The following is a 21,263-nucleotide window of genomic DNA, read 5'->3' as shown; positions in this document are numbered from 1 at the left end:
GGAGTCACAAAGAGTTGGACATGACTGAGCCACTGAACTGAACTGAGTCACCTGGAAAGCTCTGAGCCACCACATGTACATATATCCACTTGTTTTTAGATTCTTTTCCCATATAGGCTGGGCTTTTCTGGTAGCTCAGCTAGTAAAGAATCTGTCTGCAATGTGGGAGTCCTGGGTTCAGACCCTGGGTTGGGAAGATCCCCTGGAAAAGGGATAGGCTACCCACTCCAGTATTCTGGTCTGGAGAATACCACGGACTGTACAGTCCATGGAGTCACAAAGAGTCAGACACGACTGAGTGACCTTCATTTTTCCTATATAGGCCATATAGAGTATGGAGTAGAGGTCCCTGTGCTATAGTAGTAGGTTCCTTTTAGTTATGTATCTTATATATAGTAGTATATATATATGTCAATCTCCCAATTTATCCCTGCCTGCAAAGGTTAGATTTTAAATGATATCTAAATGCATTTCTATGTTTCTAGAAACCAAGTTCAGGCTCAATTTCTAGTTCAGGTTTCCTTTTGCTAAATCATTCTGATTAAGAATAAATGAAAGTATTCAGAAAAGGCTCCTACATCCTTAAGAATTATTAAATGGGTCTTCATAAAGAGCAAATCTCTGCTTTTGTCAGTCCTGCTGCTGCTAAGTCACTTCAGTCATGTCCGACTTTGTGCGACCCCTGAGACGGCAGCCCACCAGGCTCCCCCGTCCCTGGGATTCTCCAGGCAAGAACACTGGAGTGGGTTGCCATTTCCTTCTCCAATGCATGAAAGTGAAAAGTCAAAGTGAAGTGGCTCAGTCGTGTCTGACTCTTAGCGACCCCACGGATTTCGGCCCACCGGGTTCCTCCGTCCATCGGATTTTCCAGGCAAGAGTGCTGGAGTGGGGTGCCATTGCCTCCTCCGTTTGTCAGTCCTACACCCTCCCCAAATAGGGACTTCACACACAGATCCTTGGACCTAATAGCCACCTGTTTTTCAAACCTGAATGAAAATCCACGTGAGGTTAACTGATTTTTTACCCTGTGCAATGAGACTGCATTATCACTAGAATGTAAATACCAAATCTAATCAAAGTGAGTATCTTAATTTATTGCTGCCTTAGTTTTCTTTCAGGGTCATATTCTCTTTCTCTCTTGTCCTTTCAGAGGGAAGGCAGGTTGGTGGGTTACCAGGCATTCCATACAGAAAGAAACCTACTAATTGTCACCATCCCTGGGGACAGAAATATCACTGACACAATACTTCCTACACTTCACTGGGGCAAGTTCTGTTGAATTAGACTTGAGTGAAGTGACACTGTGTAATGTACTCCAATACAGTGTAGCTAATACCCAAACAGAAAAGTGGGAACTGTCTCCTGAAATCTGCTGCAGGTACATGAAAAATTCCAAGGAGAATAAAAATGACAAATCCCTGCAGTATGTCACATTTTTATTTCATGAAGATGGAAAGTGCCACAGCATGATATTCATCTTTGGGAAGACTGAATAAAATGTCATCTGAGCCACCAGTTTAAAGAAACTCCTTTAAAAATATAAACTTGATCTTATGTATTCTATTACAGATTGAACTTCCTTTATAGTTGTCCTGGAACCTAAACTACATAAAAATATTTTTATAGCTTTAACTCAATTGCCTAAAATAACTGCTGTTAATAATGGATTAGGCCAATGCTACAAAACTCTTCTTCTGTATACGTAGAGATAAATGATCAGATCCAGTTTTATTATGAGACAGCAAAGTCTAGTGGTTAGCAGTATAGGTTCTTTAGTCAGACAGTCTGGCTTCAAATATGGCCTTACCATTCAATTGCCATGTGACCTATATAACATACTGGATCACTTTAAGCCTCAGTTTTCACATCTGCAAAATGGGAATACCAACAGTATTATTCCCTTGAGACCATTTTTTTTTGCACGTTCCATTAAAGAATGTTAGAAAGCATTTAGGACAGTGGAGCACTTAAGTAACACTTGACAACTATTAAGTGATTAATATTTAAAGACAATTCCTGTTAATGATTGGGAATTAAATGTTTAAAAGTTATAATTTAAAACATAGTATGCACAGGTATTAGACAGCTGTCTGTTCTGCCTGGTAAACAATTACCCTCATGAAAATTATGTACCAACTCCTTTCACTTTTCAGTATGACATTGAAATGATAACAGAGAAATGGAATACAGTGCTGTGTTATGATGAAGAATTGTATCAGCCAACCATGGATCTAATTGTCCAGTCTGCTGCGATTCATGGGGTCACAAAGAGTCAGACACGACTGAGTGACTGATCTGATCTGATTCATTTGCACCCTATTTCTTTTTAGACTCAGGCTCATTTCTTCCAGCCTTCAGGCTGCAGGCTATGTTAATTTGCAAAGCAACCCCAAAGCTTGTCCTTCACTCTGGCAAATAATAGGATACATGCAGCCTCATTCTCAGGATACTGCTTTGAATAGTGTCTAGAGCTACAACATCCCCCTTGTGGTCATACTGAGTATTTACCAGGCTCTTGGGGAAACCAACAAAAACCTCAGCGATATGTGTACCCCCAGAATCATCCTCTCACACATCCTTTAATCAAATAGTTAACACTATTTGATTCCAGAATTCTTCTGATTAACACTTCGTGGTTTTTAAGTGTATGCAACAAGAAGGAAAAAGAGCAAATTCTTAGGAGAACTAGTAGATAAAAGAGAGATGTGAAGAGGATGCAGTTAATACCAATTATCCCACTTGCCCTCCTCTGTGTCATATGCAAGGTAGGGATGTGAAATTTTCACTTTCTACTTTGCTTCCATGTTTAATATTATTTATCATTCCTCCCTATGTTTCTATGTTCTTTTTTTGAAAATTTTTATTGGAGCATAGTTGATTTGCAACGTTGTGCTAGTTTTAGGTGTACAACAAAATGAATCAGCTATACAAATACATATGCTGCTACTGCTGCTAAGTCGCTTCAGTCGTGTCTGACTCTGTGCAACCCCACAGACGGCAACCCACCAGGTTCCCCATCCCTGGGATTCTCCAGGCAAGAACACTGGAGTGGGTTGCCATTTCCTTCTCCAATGCATGAAAGTGAAAAGTGAAAGTAAAGTCTCTCAGTCGTGTCCGACTCTTAGCAACCCCATGGACTGCAGCCTACCAGGCTCCTCCGTCCATCGGATTTTCCAGGCAAGAGTACTGGAGTAGGGTGCCATTGCCTTCTCCACAAATACATATATCCACTCTTTTTTAGATTCTTTTCCCATATAGGTCATTACAGTGTATCCAGTAGCATTCCCTGTGCTATACAGTAGGTCCTTATTGGTTACCTATTTTATATATAGTAGTGTGCATACCTCAACCACAAGCTCCCAATTTATCCCTCCCCTCAATGTTCTTCAGCATCAATGTATTGTTTTAGTATACAAATATCCTAAAAATAGGAGTCATTAGACTGTCGCTTGGATGACTGCAGAAAAATCTACTTCTGAGGGAATTAACAAAACGAGACATGAAAGCACTAGGTAGACAAGTAAGGACAATAAATAATAAATAAGAGTGTGAGGGTACTTCTTAAAAGGACCTGTGTAACCTATAAACAATACAATGTTGGACCTTTATTTTCTTACTCCCTCTTCCCTTCTCTCTTACAAGGTAAACTCTTCAGCTGTCTTCTTTCCCTCCCAAACTTCCCCAAAATTTCCTTCACAAGTCCTCACATCAGAATAGTGGAGCATCTTTCTCTTTTGAAATCGGACTTTGAGACTTAAGAAGTCACGGGCATCTTGTTATACAACCCATGTCCACTGTCCCAGGCAACAAGGTTTCCGAGATGGGCCTGACGACCTGTTACAGAATACAAGTTTGTGTGCCTGACACACAGTGAAGCCAAACAGGAGTTTGGAGCAGAGAAAGGTTTATTGCAGGGTCAAGCAAGGAGAAAGGGTGGCCCATGCTCTAAATAAATCCCTGAACTGAGAGCTTTTAGAGAGTACGTTTTTATAGGAAAAATTGGGGGTGAGGGCTGCAAGGCATGTGACTTCCTTCTGGTGGGTTGGTAGTGAGGAATCTTGCCCTCGTTTAAGTTACCATTCTCTATCTGAGCAGGGCCTAATTCCCATAGAACTCATAAATACTACGTATATTCAGGTGACGTTAGTGGTAAAGACCAAGTTTGCCAAAGCAAGCAACAGGGGTTCAATCCCTGGGTCAGGAAGATCCCCTAGAGAAGGAAATGGTAACCCACTCCAGTATTCTTGCCTGGAAAAATTCCACAGAGGAGCCTGGTGGGCTATAGTCTGTGGAGTCACCAAGAAACAGCTGACCACACACTCCCTGAGGAGGAACCATGACCGTGCCCCAGTGCTGTGCTATTCTTACTTGACTATGCCTCTCTTGTTTTCGTCCCCTAATAAGCAACTGCTGAAATCTGCCTTTTGGAATTCAGGGTACCTTAAAGAAGCTAAAAGAAGTCTATAAACAAGCAACAGTGGGTAAAGAAGGGCTTTCCTGCCCAGGTGGGCCCCACAGGGGCCTGCTTGGTTTCTGAGCCTCAGTGAGGCCCATCAAAGCTGGGCAGTAGGATCTTGAGCTCAGGTATGTTTTTCTCTTGACGGTCTGCACGATAATTAGCCTAAGGTAACCCAATGCTTTGTATGAACTTAAGTCTTCTTGAGTAGTTCAAAACCCAAGGTCCCTGTGCTAAAACACAGAAAAAATTCGCCTAAGGTCTCCATATGCAGGTTACTTCAAGTTACTGCAACAGCAACAGGCAGTCAAAAGACAAAGGACGAGGGTGAGCAACGAATGTTTTAAACCCCAGGTTTACATTGAACAAACGGGCAGGACAAAATGGCGCCCTCCTCCAGAAGGAAAAGTCAACTCGAGCGGACCTTGCGGCCGCCAGGGTCTCCCAGGGAAACGGGGGTGGGAAGGACGAAACTCACGTGAGCTTGAGCACCCTATGACAGCGGTAGTCAGACTCCACCCCGTTTTTCACTACTCCCTGTGCACATGCGCTCCAGGCCGTCGGCGGGCGGCCAGTTGCGCAAGCGCAACAGACCCCTCCTCTCACGTAACTGACGCAAGGAGACTGTAATCTGTTCGCAGTTTATCCCGTGTGACCTTGAGTCCTTCCTGCCTCCGAGGACCGGGGTTGTCCACAGTTCTGCCTTATACCGCTCTTAGACTTCCCGTCTCTCGTGGAGCCCTGACGTGCTGCAGCAGGCGCAGAAAGACATATTGTTCACAACTATCAGGCTTCGAAGCGTATTAGCCATAGGCCCTGCCTCCGGGCGCGGCATACAGGTATTCTCTGATCAGGCAGCACGGGCGGCGCCTCAGAGGATGAGCGGGCTTCCAGGCCGCAGCGGTCAACCCCCGCCCCCCACCCCACGTGGTAGGAGGTTTCCAGAATCGCTAGCACCTCTGCGCCGCGCTGCCCTCGGCCGTCCGAGCGCCTCTTTGCGCTGTCTCGTACTTCCACCGTCTAGCAGCCATGATAAGCGCCAGCCGAGCCGCAGTATCCCGTTTTGTCGGCACCGCAGCCTCCCGAGGCCCCACAGCCGCCCGCCACCAGGTAAGGGACTGCCGGGCCCTCCTCGAGGGGCTCACGGTCTTGGGACTTAGTGCGGCAGGCCGCGCGCGGCCTTCGGGGTCAGAATCCTCCGGGAAAGAGGAGAGATGGAAAATAACAGTATTCAGTGTTGCTGATTCAAGGATTAATTCAGGGTTTTGCCTTTCTTTCTTTGCTGAGTCACACTCTTTGGGAGCGTAGAGTTTTATTTCACCAAGTAGCTGGTAGTCGTTCTGATAGGCTTTTTGATACGGATTACGCAGTTTGGGCCTTGAGGTCGTAGTCTATAGGGAAGGAATAACTATTATAGTTTTTATTTTCGCTTACGGGTAGAAGAAGGAGTCTTCTAAAATCCGGAGTGTTCAGGGGCCCGGTTAGTACGATATGACGAAGGAAGAAAGAGCATCCGAGCAATAAATTAAAAGTCAAGCTCTGATTTTCTTGTTTGCGAACATTTAATAGTTGTTTTCCCAGAATCTTCATCTCCGTTATTTCAGAAAAAATAAGTAAATCAGGAAAAGGCCATGGAGTGATTGCTCATTATCGTGTAAGAGTAGAAACACATCTTTTGGAATTGTGTTTCTTTGCGCTCAGGTTGAGTAAAGGACGACTTGCAATAGCCTGAGGTGAGAATGTAACAAAGGTCTTTGATCCTGATCAGAGGCCACTCCAGACATTCCCCCCCCCCCCCACTCCATATTCCCCCCCACCTAAACTGACTTCACATGGTTGCTAATTCTACTCCCTTTAAAGCATTAGCTTGGCAACATCAGGGGAAATGGCTCAGATTAAGTTAAATATGTATTTGCTACACACACATGTGTGGATCTTAAGTGGACACTGATATGACAGTGAAATTGAGTAGTTATGTTGTAATGTATTTTTGCTTCTCCACGGGATGTTTGGCAGTGTTTGAAAAAGCCTTTGGTTGTTACAGTCTGGGTAACCATGCTACTACTAGGTTCTAGTTGTAAAGGTCCAAGTTGTTGCTGAACATCCTGCAGTGAACAGCCCAGCTCCCAACAAAAGTTTTGTTCAAAATCAGTAATGCTGAAGTTGAGAAATTTTTTGTTAATGTAATTCAGGACAGTTTTACATGTACTTGTTTGTCTGACTTACTTGGAAATTTTATACTTTATTGGACTTGATTGCTGTGTCAGTACCATTATGCCTGTTATACATAAAATATCTTACAATTTCAATGAACTTTATGCATGGTAGCCACTCAGAATGAAAATCTCAAACGTTCACATATTCTTCAGAAGAATAGTTAAAACAAGCCCAAGTTTTCTTATGTAACTGATGGCTGATGCAATTTTTTTTTTTTTTTTTTTTAAGGATGGCTGGAATGGCCTTAGTCATGAGGCTTTTAGAATTGTTTCAAGGCGGGACTATGCGTAAGTATAATTTCATTTTCTTTAATAGTAAGATGATAAATATTAAGTCCCAGACTAATGGTCTCTAAATTTATCATTATTTTGTTCAGGAATAAAAACACTGTTATATTTATTAAGAGAGTGTTCATTTCACCACAGTAGCAAATAATTGTTTTCTAGCAAACCTTCTTCAAAGTTTACCTTCATATTGTAAAATAAATCTTTTTTACCACCATTTTGGAGACCACTGTTAACTGACCATAGCATTGTTTTAAATGTCTTACAGATCAGAAGCAATCAAGGGAGCAGTTGTTGGTATTGATTTGGGTACTACCAACTCCTGTGTGGCAGTTATGGAAGGTAAACAAGCAAAGGTGAGCATAATTGGAGGCTCTGGACCATGTAGTGGTAGCTAGTAGACAATTCAGAATTCTGTGTCCATTGGCTTAGATGAGGGACATTTTAAAGGTTGTGTTTAAATTTTTAAGACTCGCTTGAGTTGCATCTTTGTGCTTAATTTATGCTGGTAATAATCAAATGGATTTAACTTCCCAGGATTTAAGTGTGTCCTAGTACAGAGATAATAAAATTTTACCTTTTTATAAGTCAGTTAAACAAAAGTTAAAGGTGCAGAAACAGTCTAGAAGCAAGTGGAGCTCCAAATAATGCAAAGGCTGGGTCATAAGTAAAGAATGTTCTTTATTTCCTGCTGTGGTAGAGGCTCTTCCTCCTGAATCCTACCTATTCTGTTCTTAAAATCTTTATTCCCAGTTGGTTCGCCTCAATAACATTTGAAGCACCTGGATCTTTTAATCCTTTTTGGCAATTAAATTTTTTTTTCCTTTACTGCGGTGGGTCTTCGTTGCTACGTGCAGGCTTTTTCTAGTTGGCGGCCAGTGGGGGCTACTGTCTCATTGCAAGGGCTTCTCTCATTGTGGACCAGGATCTCTGGGGTGCTCAGCCATCAGTAGTTCTGACGTACGGGCTTAGTTGCCCCACACTATGTGGAATCTGCCCAGACCAGGGATCCAACCTGTATCCTCTGCATTGGCAGGTGGATTCTTAACCAGGGGATCACCAGGGAAATCTGCAGATTTTTTTTTAATGCCTGAAATTTTTAGCCATCACCAAAACAAAAGTACATTTGATTTATATATATTCCTGTTTTTTCGGATGTTCTTAGTTGAAAATTGTTTCACTCTCAAATAGTAGTTGCTTACTATATCAATATTTACAGGGCAGAAGAATATCCTCACTAGTACTATTGTTTAATGTTTGCTTTGTGTCTCAAATAATTGATATAAAGACACTGGTGGTGACTGGAACCTTACTCTCTGTCCTGCTTTGGGAGTTTTAGGTGCTAGAGAACGCTGAAGGTGCCAGAACCACCCCTTCAGTTGTAGCCTTTACAGCAGATGGTGAGCGACTTGTTGGCATGCCGGCCAAGCGACAGGCTGTCACCAACCCAAACAACACATTCTATGCTACCAAGCGTCTTATTGGTCGGCGATATGATGACCCAGAAGTTCAGAAAGACATGTGAGTAATAGTAAGACTGTATTTATTTGCAAAGGCTGTATAGAACAGTCTTCCTAGCAGGATCCCTGAGGACAGGCCCTGCCCCTGCCCAGAGGGTGTCTTCTTCAAAATATTCAGTTCTGCCTTCACAGATTAGGACTTTGCTATGTGTGACATGATATATGAAGATTTGGCTAGTCATACCTGGACCATGTAAATTGGTGTTAAATACGAGACAGATAATGACATAGGCTCCATCTTGTGCTGATCAGATAGTTCTATATGTTTTCAAGGTTTATCCTTGCTGTCACATGTTATCAGTATTTCATTTGTTTTTATGGCCAAATAATACTCCATTGCACACATACATACATAATTTAATGTTTATTTGTTGATGACATTTGGGTTGTTCCCACTTTTTGGCTGTTAATGAGTAATGCTACCATAAACATTTGTAGGTTTGTATGTGGATGTACGTTTTCGTTTCTCTTGGGTAGACATCTAGTAATGAAGTTTCTGGGTCATATGATATCTCTGTGTTATCCAAAGCAGCTGCATAAGTTTTTGGTGAGAAGAATGTTCAGGTTTCATTAGGATGTTTTTACATGTTAATGATTACTTTCTAAAGGATTTCATTAAGTGAATTCCTGAAGTTCTCATTTGTTGGCATGGATCTCGTGGGGTGGAAGATGGGCTTTCATGGTGTATGGTAACTTCATGGTAGATTGTGCTGGCATGTTTTCTCAAATATTTGTGTCTTTCAGTAAAAATGTTCCTTTTAAAATTGTCCGTGCCTCTAATGGCGATGCCTGGGTTGAAGCTCATGGAAAACTCTATTCCCCAAGTCAGATTGGAGCATTTGTGTTGATGAAGATGAAAGAGACTGCAGGTGAGAAAGCTTAGTTCATATCTGGAAGAATTCAGAAAACTGCATGATTACTCTGAGATCACTGGCTTCCGTATCTCATTGACCTTTGAATGAGTTTGCAGTGACTTTTGCACAAAATACCTAGAAATGGCAAAACTTCATTACTCTTTCTCTACAAATTGAATTTCTCTTCCAAGTTTTCCTAATGGTGGCTTTCATGTTTCTTTTTCCCAGAAGGGAAACCAAAAGACTACATTTTAAGTTTTTGTGTCTGTTAGGTAAAACTTATAACTTCCTGTTTGGTCTCGAATGGACCATGTTATAGCTCTTAGACAAATCAGTGTTACAGCTAGTGTTACAGCTCTATTTTATTTAGAAGATAGCAGGAAAATCCATCTTCGAGGCGTGAGGGCACGTCGATCCAAAGACATGAGGAGAAGAGTGCCCCAGCACGTGGGGGAGAGAGAGAGAGCTAGCTTTGGCTTCTTTATTTATATGTTTATCTCTCCCTGGGCCTGTCCAATGTAAATTGGGCCAGCCAGGAGTGTTGTTTTTCCTGAGGCCCTCACTCCTGTCCTCAGACCTTCCTTTGTTCTATTTTCGGGGATTTTTCCTTCCTTGTCTTTTAGCCATCGCCATTTTGGACTCCTTTTCCCTATTTTACCTACCTAACAGAGAAACAGTGGCTCTTTTAAGTCTAGGTCATTGTAGTTGGTGAGCCTTTACTAATGTGTTAAAAGTGAGATCTTGAGTTTTTTAAATTGGAGTGTTTTTCAATAAGATCTCTACATGTTAGGTCATATGCTAAAAAACGAACGGAACTGTTTGTGATCTCAAGAGGATGACATGGGTTGTCAGGCTACATTATTAATTGTAGCTTATTTTATCTGATAGGATTCTCATGGTTGATTTTCATTGATTTCTTTTCCAGAAAATTATTTGGGGCATACAGCAAAAAATGCTGTGATCACAGTCCCAGCTTATTTCAATGACTCTCAGAGACAGGTGAGTTCAATTAGCATTTTTAGTCACGAAATAAATGGTACTTGGGACACAAGGGTGAAAAATGCTTTTTTTCTTTTTCTATAGGCCACTAAGGATGCTGGCCAGATATCTGGACTGAATGTGCTTCGGGTAATTAATGAACCCACAGCTGCTGCTCTGGCTTATGGTCTGGACAAATCAGAAGACAAAATGTAAGTTTGTGTAATAAATTTCCACTTAGATATGTGAGACTAAGTTCACGGAATCTTGAAATCTATCCTCAGTCATCATCTTGATTTCTTAGTGTTGCGCCTTAGACTGAAAATGTACTGCCTTGATCTTTTCCCCAGGTTTCTATGGACTGTTTTTCATTCATTTCAGGACTATTCCTTTGATTACTTTTTCTCTCTTCTTTCTTTTCTTTTTAAAAGTACTGGCTATGGTTATTTGGCAACCCACTCCAGTACTCTTGCCTGGAGAATTCCATGGAGGGAGGAGCCTGGTAGACTACAGTCCATGGGGTTGCAAAGAGTCGTACATGACTGAGCGACTTCACTTTCACAGTTATTTTACTCCCTTGGTATGCCTGTTGGCAAGTATTCATCCAGAAGTTTAGCATTTCATTTTAACTCTTATGTGTTTTACATGTTGCTGTAAGACCATATGTTAAGACATATGACACTTAGGCAGTCATCAACTTTCATAATTATACCTGGGTGGGGGGAAATAGCCAGATTTATGTTAGTTTGGTGACTGAACTCTACCTGTGATGAATTTTGTTCTTGAAGGCCTTCTTTTTTCTTTCTAGCATTGCTGTATATGATTTAGGTGGTGGAACTTTTGATATTTCCATACTGGAAATTCAGAAAGGAGTATTTGAGGTGAAATCCACCAATGGAGACACTTTCTTAGGTGGTGAAGACTTTGATCAGGCCTTGCTTCGTCACATTGTGAAGGAGTTCAAAAGAGAGGTTAGTTACCAGTGTGGTTAATGTGTAGACATTGAAATACAGAGAATTTCTTTGGACTGCGGTTTGCTTTGTCTATGATTTTTTCTCCCGTTAATAGACTGTTGCATAGTCCACTGAAATTGCATTTCAGTTTCATGGGCGCTCTGAACTGTTCTGGTTATTGTAACTTCAAATTGTGAACAGACAACAATGAAAAGGATACAGTACCTGGTGTATAATAGTACTGTGGTATTTTATATAGGAAACCTGAATGTCTTTGGATTGGGGTATCCAGGTTTTTGGAGAGAAGTGCTAGAACCAATCCTCACAGATACTGATGGACAACTATATAGGTTCCCTCCACTATCTGAAAACGTCTTCCTTTGAGACCTATGATAAGCTGAAATGTTGTGAAGCAAAGAAGCAATTACCTTAGGCCACATTTTGCTAATGGATGCACAAAACAAAATGTTCATATGCTCCCAGATAGTTCAAAGCTATGGTGGCTTGATGCTCAGATAAATGTAGTTACTGGGCAAGGAGCTTGGGGTGCACACTGCCTCTATAATGGCTTGCTGCAAAGCCAATGCCGAATATTAGTTGTCCTTTTTGCCTTTTTTGTAAATGTGAAAATCCTTTTCAGATTTCATTTGGTTGTCAAAAACAGGTGTTAATATAGATCTTTTATAAAAGTGAGGTGTGGTTTAAAGCAAGTTTTGGAAAATTGGGAGAATACCTGTATTGGAAAAGGAGTTTTGAGAATTCCTTTTTTGAGCTAGAATCCTACAGTTGGAAAGAAGAAAGAACAGTTCATCCCTTTAACTCCGGACATAATATATCTTTTTCAGAGTAGGTCTTTTTCCTGTAGGTTTTTAAAGGCAATAATTAATTTTTGCTTGTTTATAAAGGTATGGCTTTATTTTGTCTTGTCTATACCTTACCACTGCGATTTAAGTAGTATTCATTTTCTCATTTACACTAGTTATATTATGTCTTTGTTAGACCGGGGTTGATTTGACCAAAGACAACATGGCGCTTCAGAGAGTTCGGGAAGCTGCTGAGAAGGCCAAGTGTGAACTCTCTTCATCTGTGCAGGTGAGACATGGACAAATTCCAACAGCCTTGATGGATCTTTTCAGCCGGAGTTTACTTGAATAGCAAATTTTAATTGGCATAATATTGGTGAGATTTTTTTTTTTTTTTTTAACCATTTTCTGGTTGGTGGTAAAAAAAAAACTTTTCCATTAACAGAATCATTGTATTTTTAATGGGTGAGCTGAAATTTGTTAAGCACCAAATCAGGTTATGTTACAGGAGTCAAATAATGGTTTAATTGAGAGCTGAATGACATTGAATATACTTATTTGTGTTAAATATAGTATTTTTAAAATCTAGACTGTACCATTATGCTAAGTCACTTGGGTCTTTTCCGACTTTTTGGACTTTTTGTGACCCTATGGACCATAGCCCGCCAGGCTTCTATGTCCACAGGATTCTCCATGCAAGAATATTGGAGTGGGTCACCATTTCCTCCTCCAGGGGATCTTCCTGACCCAGGAATCGAACCCAAGTCTATTATGTCTCTTGCATTGGCAGGCGGATTCTTTACCACCTGCACCACCTGGGAAAATCTAGACTGAACAGTGTGCAAAATTAGAATTACTAACCTGGAAGTACCAGGAGACTCTCAGAACTACTTCTGTTTTTATTTCAGACACCATTTTATGTAAGTCTCTGATTGTCTTATTTGGATCACCAGTCTAGACAGTGAGTTAATGAAACCTGGCTGAAGGCTGGGCAATATGTACCTGTGCAAGTTTGCCTCCATGGGCAAACGCTTTACCATCTGATCCACCAGGGAAAGGTTGACATTAGTTAATTAAACATTATATCAATAAATGTCAGAAGTAATGTAGAGGTTAACAGTTACTCTGTAGATAGACTGGTGGAGATTAAGTTTCTATTTCATTATTTGCTATATGACTTTGGATGAATTACTAACGTTTGTTTTCTTGTCTATAAAATGAGGATAATTAGCACTCCATTTCCCCTTAGAGTTATGAGGATTTGTAAATTAATAGGTGTAACATGCTTAGGACAATGTGTAGTAAATGTATATGTTAATTATTATAATTATATATTTATAGTATAATTATGTTATATATAAATGTATATGGTAATTGTATTTTCTAGAAAAGGCAAACTTAGACTAATAATAGAGGAACTTGACAGGTAATTGACATAATTAGAGCTCCTGCAAGGTGAGTTGATCAGGAAAATATAAAGTGCCAGATAAGTATGAGGTGGTGGGGTAAGACCTGAGAAAGGGTCAATGTGGAGCATAGAAGATAAGTCTGGAGGCTTTACAGATTGGAGGATTTGGTGTCTTTCCTTGGATGACTACAAATGACTGAAAAGTTTTGAGATGGGGCAGTGACATGGTCAGTTTGGGGAAGGCACCCTGAGGTGGAGTAAAAAATGCGGGGGAGCTGTGGCAGCCTGAGTGGGTGTGAAAAAGTGTAGGGGGCTGTTAAAACTACACCAGGTGGTGAGAGGAAAGCACTTGGATCAGGGTGAGGTAGGGAGAGATACATGGTTCGATTTGAGAGAGAGAAGGGACAAAACTTCATGATGGAACTGGCATTTGAAGGTGGAAAGTCCTGGAGTTTTTCAGTTTGTAACTTAGAGTGTATGGAACTGCACTAGTACAGTAACCACATATGGCTAAATAAGATTAAATACAATTTTAAAATATTTATTTTACTGCACTGGGTCATGGTTGCATACAAACCCTTAGTTGCCGCATGTGGGATCTAGTTCCCTAACCAGGGACCAAACCTGGGCGCCCTGAATTGGGAACAGAGTCTTAGCCACTGGACCCATCAGGGGAGTCCCAAAATACAATTTTTAAGAATTCCATTTCTCAGTTGCACTCAATTCCATTTCTCAGGTGAATTTCAGCTTTTCAGCCATGTGTGACTAGTGGCTGCTGGATTGAGAAGCACAGGTAGCATTTCCATTGCCACAGAAAGTTCTATTGGATTGCATTAATTTTTTTTCTGATTCGGTTTAACATTGTGCAAAGAGGAAATTGTTATTGGTGTTCTTAAAACTATATCCAGTATCTTAAAACTATATCCAGAAGGTTTGTTAATTCTTATTAAGCCTTTAATTGTCCAGGGTACTCTACCTGAAGAAAAGTGGTTAAGGATTTGCTCCCCTCGGTCTTTATTGCTTTTTGGCCTTGCTTTGATGTGAAGTTGGAGGTGCAGCATAAATTTAACTCTCTTCTGGGAGTTCACCCCTGAGACACCTGTTTCTGCATGTTTAATAGTGAGTTTTGTTAGTCTAAATATTCTTAATCCATGCCTTATTAGGATTTTACATTTATTGATAGTATATGTTACATGGTGTGACTATAGCAGTGTTTGCTGCTCTCTGTGACTATCTTACGGAGAAGGCAATGGCACCCCACTCCAGTACTCTTGCCTGGGAAATCCCATGGACGGAGGAGCCTGGTAGGCTGCAATCCGTGGGGTCGCTAGGAGTCAGACACTTTCACTTTTCACTTTCATGCATTGGAGAGGGAAATGGCAACCCACTCCACTGTTCTTGCCTGGATAATCCCAGGGATGGGGAGGCCTGGTGGGCTGCCGTCCATGGGGTCACACAGAGTCAGACACGACTGAAGTGACTTAGCAGCAGCAGCAGTGACTATCATAGCAGTAGTCAGTCCTTTAGACATTTTTGTTGTAGCTTTTTTAAGCACCTTAGACTTGTAAAGCCCTGGTTTGGTAGCAGATTATTTGGTTCAGAGCATACATGTGACTTTTTTCTTAAAGTACAGTGAATTTTTTTAAAAAACTTGGTAAAAACAAAGTAATGTGATTTCTTAATGCATGTTTTAATGGCAGGACAGTTCTTCACCTTCTGAACGGGGATTATTTTTCCTGCTTCTCTATTCCATCCTTCATTATTATTAATAGGTTTGTAGTGTTACTTCTGAGAAGATAAGAGGTTAAATCTTTAAGAGTCTGTCTTTGGTAGCTGTTCGTTTAAAGTGTGTCTGATCTTCCCTGTGATTTTTGAAATATTTTCTAGTGTGTAGTCTTTAATTGAAGTAATAGACTTCACAACTGGTCTTCCTGCTTCCCTTGCAGACTGACATCAATTTACCATACCTTACAATGGATGCTTCTGGACCCAAGCATTTGAATATGAAGCTGACCCGGGCTCAGTTTGAAGGGATTGTTACTGATCTAATCAGAAGGACCATTGCCCCATGCCAAAAAGCCATGCAAGATGCAGAAGTCAGCAAGAGTGACATAGGAGAAGTGATTCTGGTTGGTGGCATGACTAGGATGCCCAAGGTAAGTACCCATGGAATTCTTGGCATGGAGAGCAGAGAGGGCCCACGTACGATTTCTTAGGACACAGCATATGCACACTATATGGCTTCTGTTGTGTAGGGACATGTGTGTGTGACCTTTCTACCACGTTGGCCTGAAAGGGGTATAAATTTGTGTACTCGCTAGAGTTCTAGTCTTAAAGAGTATTTTTAAAAAAGGATTAAGAAGGGGGCAGATGTCTTTGGAGTACTAGCAAGGAGGACCCTGAACTTCAGTTTTATAGAATTTTTCAGAATGAAGCAGTATGAGGTCCAAGACACCTTAACATACAGCTTTAATTAGCCTCTGTAGGCAGTTTTGGATATGTGTTTTGCAGTATCGTGTTTGGGTTTCTAGTACCATCTTCAACAGAGATTTGTGCAATGATGCATTGTATCAACCCATCATTCTGATAAGATAGGTATGTGGAAAACTTAATGACTGAGCACAGAACATGTTGAAGGTATAATTCTTTATAGCTTGAATGGAATGATCTTGGGCTTTGATTTTCATAATTTTTTCTTTTGAGTACTTATGGTTAAGTAAATAATGCAAACAAACTGGGGGTGAAAAAGAGAGGCTTTGAATCAAGCAGGTGTCTTTATGTTAATAAATTATCTCAGATGTTATATTCAAATAGAACTTTTTCCTAGCATTAGTAAAATATGGAGGGGAAAACATACCTCACATCAGCACTGGTATTGAATTACTGAATTACTACTGCTGCTTTTAAGCTGAGTTTTAGTTGATACATAGAAGAGGACTTGGACAATATCGATTTAAGTCCCCATGCCTTCCGGCTTCTATTCCTAGTGTGTTGCTTGGGAAATCAGATGACAAAATTTAGGCAAATTGTTTCCAAATTTAAAGAGGCTATAAATGAGGTATTCTGAGTAAAGTATGTGTTACCAGATAATATACTTAATTCATTAATAAGAACTCAACTTCAAAATAATAATTTGAGTAAACATTCTTGGATCTGAAGCAACCTATCCTGGATCTGGTGGGGTCTGTGGATACATGCGCTTCTCTCATTCTCAGGCAATTGCCCCGAGTAGCTAGTGACAAGGTTCTTTTTTCTTGGCACTCAGGTTCAGCAGACTGTGCAGGATCTCTTTGGCCGAGCCCCAAGTAAGGCTGTCAATCCTGATGAGGCTGTGGCCATAGGAGCTGCCATTCAGGGAGGTGTGCTGGCTGGTGATGTGACAGATGTGCTGCTGCTGGATGTCACTCCCCTGTCTCTGGGTATTGAGACCCTGGGAGGTGTCTTCACCAAGCTTATTAACAGGAACACCACTATTCCTACCAAGAAGAGCCAGGTAAAAGTCACCGCCTCCTTACTTTCTCACAGAGATACTGGATTCTGTGAGGGATGTGATTGTAACCACTTCTGTGAGCTCTTTCTAGAAAACTTTTCTTTTTGTTTTGCAGTTCACACTAATTGAATGTGGGTGGGTGGTAAGAATCTTGTCATTTATTCTCTTATATTCCTGGAAAAGTTCTCTTTACCTGTAAGGAGTGGTGGTGATATTAGGGAAGTCATCAAGTGTCTTCCTCCACAGGACAATAATGTGCCAGAAGGAGCCTCATTATTTGAAAATTCCTACTTTATTCTCAGAGGCAGTAAATAAAATGTTTTGGCTGACAGTAGGGGAGTGTGCTTGTCTTCCCAGTAAATGATAGTTCTGAGATACCAAGCCAAGGGTTATTTGGACAGTGGGTCTTAGGTTTAGAATTACTTCCTAACTTTCTGAGTTTTGATGTTTTTATGAAAGAACTATGACTCTTGCTATGCTTGCAGTGATATATTGCCACAACATCATTCTGAAGAAAAGTGATGATTTCCTGTGACTATGAACATAAATGTCCTTTTTCTGACCCATTTCTCTGGATGAGCATGTTTCAACATCTCACTTTTTATAGCTCCTTCTCTTGAGGCCTTATGTGCTAGTGCTGCATCTTTGTACAATGCGTTTGCTTAGCTGAAACAATAGCTATTGTATGCCCTTCTGCTGTGCTAATCCTACTCCTGTTCTCTGTAAAGACATGGGCCTTTGTTCTGAACGTAGTGTACATTAGGATTCTTCCAATGTTGGGATGTGAATTTCTTCCTTTGGTTAGCAGTTTGTAGGGGGTAATAGTTTAATCAGGCTGCCAAACCAGCACGTTTCCTTCTTTTCCCTAGGTGTTTTCTACAGCTGCTGATGGACAGACTCAAGTGGAGATTAAAGTGTGTCAGGGTGAGAGAGAGATGGCTGGAGACAACAAACTTCTTGGACAGTTTACTTTGGTAGGTATTAGGAATCCTGAATTTCATGGTCATGATCATTCTTTTTATGGTGAAGTTACACTATTCTGACTCCTAATATTATTATAAACTGCTGACACAGTTTTATTTCCACATAGCATTCAAATGAATGCTGCAGCCAGATAACCAGAGCTTCAGTTCTTACTTGAAAGCCTTGCCTTGCTTCTTGTGCCTTGGGAACTAAGTCAAGAAGTTTATAAGCTTCAGGGAAATGTTCATAAACAGTGATTAGAAGAAATATCTCATTACTACTTTTAAAGACATTTGATACTGTTGCTGGTTTTTTGGCCACACTGCACGGCATGTGGGATCTTAGTTCCCTGACCAGGGGTTTAACCTGTGTCCCCTGCAGTGGAAGCACAGTCTTAACCAGTGAACTGCTAGGGAAATCACTTGCTACTAGCTTCTAGTCAGCATTGCTTATTGTTTCTTACGGACATGAGCAATGGAGAACTTTGCTCTCACTGTGTATTCTTAGGTACATAAAGCCATTACAGTTACTTGCTGCAGCCAGCCTTCACTGGTATGAGTCTTATTTATTTCAGGCAGCAAGGAAAGTACTACCCTAACCTACAAACTCCTGTTTTTGTACATTTAAAACGTGTTAAAACATTTTGTATGTGTTTCTCCCAGAAAACAGGTAACTTATTCCCCAGAAGATCATACAGGTTTTGGAAATAGACCACGGGACCTGTTGGTGAGAGGAGCTTACTCTGGTATTCATTTATTCTAGATTGGAATTCCCCCAGCCCCTCGTGGAGTCCCTCAGATTGAAGTTACATTTGACATTGATGCCAATGGGATTGTACATGTTTCTGCCAAAGATAAGGGTACAGGACGCGAGCAGCAGAGTAAGTTCTCTTATTTATTAGATTGTAAGAGTGAGGTAAGGGCTTCCGTAGTGGCTCAGTGGTAAAGAATCCGTCTGCAATGCTGGAGATGTGGGTTTGATCCCTGGGTCAGGAAGATCCCCTGGAGAAGGAAATGGCAACTCAGTCCAGTGTGCTTGCCTGAGAAATCCGATGGACAGAAGAGCCTGGTGGGCTACAGTCCATGGAATCACAAAAGTCAGACTCAACTTAGTGACTAAAATAATAAGAGTGAGGTAAGAGACTTTGAAGTTCCTCTCCATTAGGAACTACTCTAGACTGTGTATATCTTCCCCGCCCCAGCCTCAGGGGAGGATGGTGAGTTCTTGCCCTCATTCTCCTTAGTTATCAGTGTCTCGTTATCAGGTATGGTGTTTATTCCCCAAAACAAACAAGCACTGAGCCTCTGGATTGCTGAAGTTTTTGGTAGGTAGGGCAGTTAGTTGACGTTTGTATATTAGGACCCTTGGTTTCCCTCTGCTTATTATAGGCCAGTAGGCTATTCCTCTTCTCCATAATTCACATCAATATTATCTACTCTGAACAGGAGGATTCTTTTTCTTAATACAGTAGAGAAAGAAGCATATGAAGCATATCATTTTCCTGGGCAATAATGCGGTGCCTTCTTTACATTATAGTTGTGATTCAGTCTTCTGGTGGATTAAGCAAAGATGATATTGAAAATATGGTTAAAAATGCAGAGAAGTATGCTGAGGAAGACCGGCGAAAGAAGGTGATTACTTCACTCGTAACTTATGTGAAGTGCCTTTCTTATTTATTCTCATATAAAAATTGTCATGGAATCCAGCTAAAATCTCCTAAAGACATCTCAGACCACAGTGATTTCTCCCTCTTACTGTTTATACTCTTTAACTGTGTGTAGCCATTAGCAGGTTGATTGGTAAGTCTTCGTTCATACTGCATTTTTAATTTCTCTTAGGAACGAGTTGAAGCAGTTAATATGGCTGAAGGAATCATCCATGACACAGAGACCAAGATGGAAGAATTCAAGGACCAACTGCCTGCTGATGAAGTAAGTCCTCTTTTAAAACAGCTCAATAAGTTTGGGGTGTATTGTCACTAATGTCAGTGACAGTCATTTTTCTGTGGATCTTGATAGCAATTTCTTAAAAGTGTCTCTCTAAACATTCTGCTATATGTTCAGGGCTAAGAAAACCAGAAAAAGTGAGGGTCTGGCTTTGTTTTGGTTTTAAGTGCAACAAGTTAAAAGAAGAGATCTCCAAAATGAGGGAGCTCCTTGCTCGGAAAGACAGTGAAACAGGCGAAAACATAAGGCAGGCGGCATCTTCCCTTCAGCAAGCATCATTGAAGCTTTTCGAAATGGCATACAAAAAGGTATTTTGCTCCTAACTCAATGTAACTGCTCTTGATCACTTTCACTGTTGACTGCTACACAGCCAGTCATGGAACTGGGAGTATTGGACTTGGAAGTAAACTTCCTGGTCTTCTTGAATACTTTGGGAGGGAGACGTGGTGAACCCAAAGGGAAGAAATCACTAAACCTGGGAGCGTGGGACAGGTAGGCTATAGCTCCTTCATTTTCAGTTCATCAGAGAACAAACTGTCACCCTTAACATTAAACAAGTGACTCTCAAATGCTTTCTTACAGATGGCATCAGAGCGAGAAGGCTCTGGAAGCTCTGGCACTGGGGAGCAAAAGGACAATCAAAAGGAGGAGAAACAGTAACAGCAGTAAACTTTGGAGTTGAAAGGACAACATGCTTGGGAGTGAAGGGATTTCCTGAGCTGAAACGGGCAAACTTCAGTCTTCTACTGTGTTTTTGCAGTATTCTATATATAATTTCCTGAATATGTAAATTTAGTGACCATTAGCTAATGATCATTTCATGAGTAACAAGTTGAGCAGTACAAAATTCACAGTATTCTGTCCCTAGCCTGTCATTCTTTTTCATTTCAGCTGCATGTAAAGTTGGAAAGATGATTTATTGATCATTCTAAAGAGGTAACATTGTTTTGTGTTGAAGTAGTCTATGGGGTCGCACAGAGTCAGACATGACTGAAGTGACTTAGCAGCAGCAGCAGCCATATTTTCAAGGGGTGAAATCTCACACAGTGAAGACAGTTGGGTCTGGAATGAAACCACAAGGTGATGAGATCCTTCTAGTGACCTGAGTACTGCTGTACCAGCCTGTGTATATGTGGAATTCCTCAACTGAGGCCTTGCAAAGCAAGCCAGCTGTGCCATGTTGGGAGGAGGAGCAGGGAAAGCTAGATCAAAAGAAAACTGAGCTAACTATTTGTTAGATCCAGCTTTTAAAACACAAGTCGCCCAAATTTTCTGAAGGCACACTTTCCTAGCTACCCTTTGGCCTTATGTCTGGCACCTGTGTCCTTGATGGTGTTCTTTTTGATCCATTCTGGACTTTTTTAAAAAAATAAATAGGAAAACCATCTTGA

At 41.0% G+C, this 21,263-nt stretch overlaps 2 protein-coding genes and 1 non-coding gene across 3 annotated transcripts in view; 2 read left to right on the top strand and 1 right to left on the bottom strand.

Annotated features, from left to right (window-relative positions):
* The window catches only part of CTNNA1 (catenin alpha 1), a 344,567-nt gene extending 339,003 nt beyond the window's left edge, over positions 1 to 5,564 (bottom strand). Inside the window, exon 1 of the mRNA XM_086411845.1 lies at positions 4,935 to 5,564. The gene's annotated coding sequence lies outside the window, so the exon portion shown is untranslated. The remainder of the gene's footprint in view (positions 1 to 4,934) is intronic.
* HSPA9 (heat shock protein family A (Hsp70) member 9) lies at positions 5,384 to 21,263 on the top strand. The gene is made up of 17 exons (XM_086411848.1): positions 5,384 to 5,566; positions 6,902 to 6,960; positions 7,226 to 7,313; positions 8,297 to 8,478; positions 9,222 to 9,346; positions 10,257 to 10,330; positions 10,415 to 10,521; positions 11,118 to 11,280; positions 12,262 to 12,354; positions 15,420 to 15,629; positions 16,739 to 16,966; positions 17,833 to 17,937; positions 18,689 to 18,806; positions 19,463 to 19,557; positions 19,765 to 19,857; positions 20,040 to 20,180; positions 20,455 to 21,263. The coding sequence occupies exons 1-17, from the start codon at positions 5,486 to 5,488 to the stop codon at positions 20,530 to 20,532; spliced, it is 2,040 nt and encodes a 679-aa protein (XP_086267974.1). The 5' UTR covers positions 5,384 to 5,485; the 3' UTR covers positions 20,533 to 21,263.
* Positions 16,026 to 16,097, top strand: LOC147369449 (small nucleolar RNA SNORD63). The gene has a single exon (XR_015168682.1). It is a non-coding gene; the product is annotated as a small nucleolar RNA SNORD63 (small nucleolar RNA).

This window comes from Bos grunniens, chromosome 7, assembly GCF_055505025.1.
Source record: "Bos grunniens cultivar Pamir isolate PY7600 chromosome 7, Bosgru_T2T1.0, whole genome shotgun sequence".
Lineage (NCBI taxonomy): Eukaryota > Metazoa > Chordata > Mammalia > Artiodactyla > Bovidae > Bos > Bos grunniens.
This window is presented reverse-complemented; position numbering and strand designations above follow the sequence as displayed.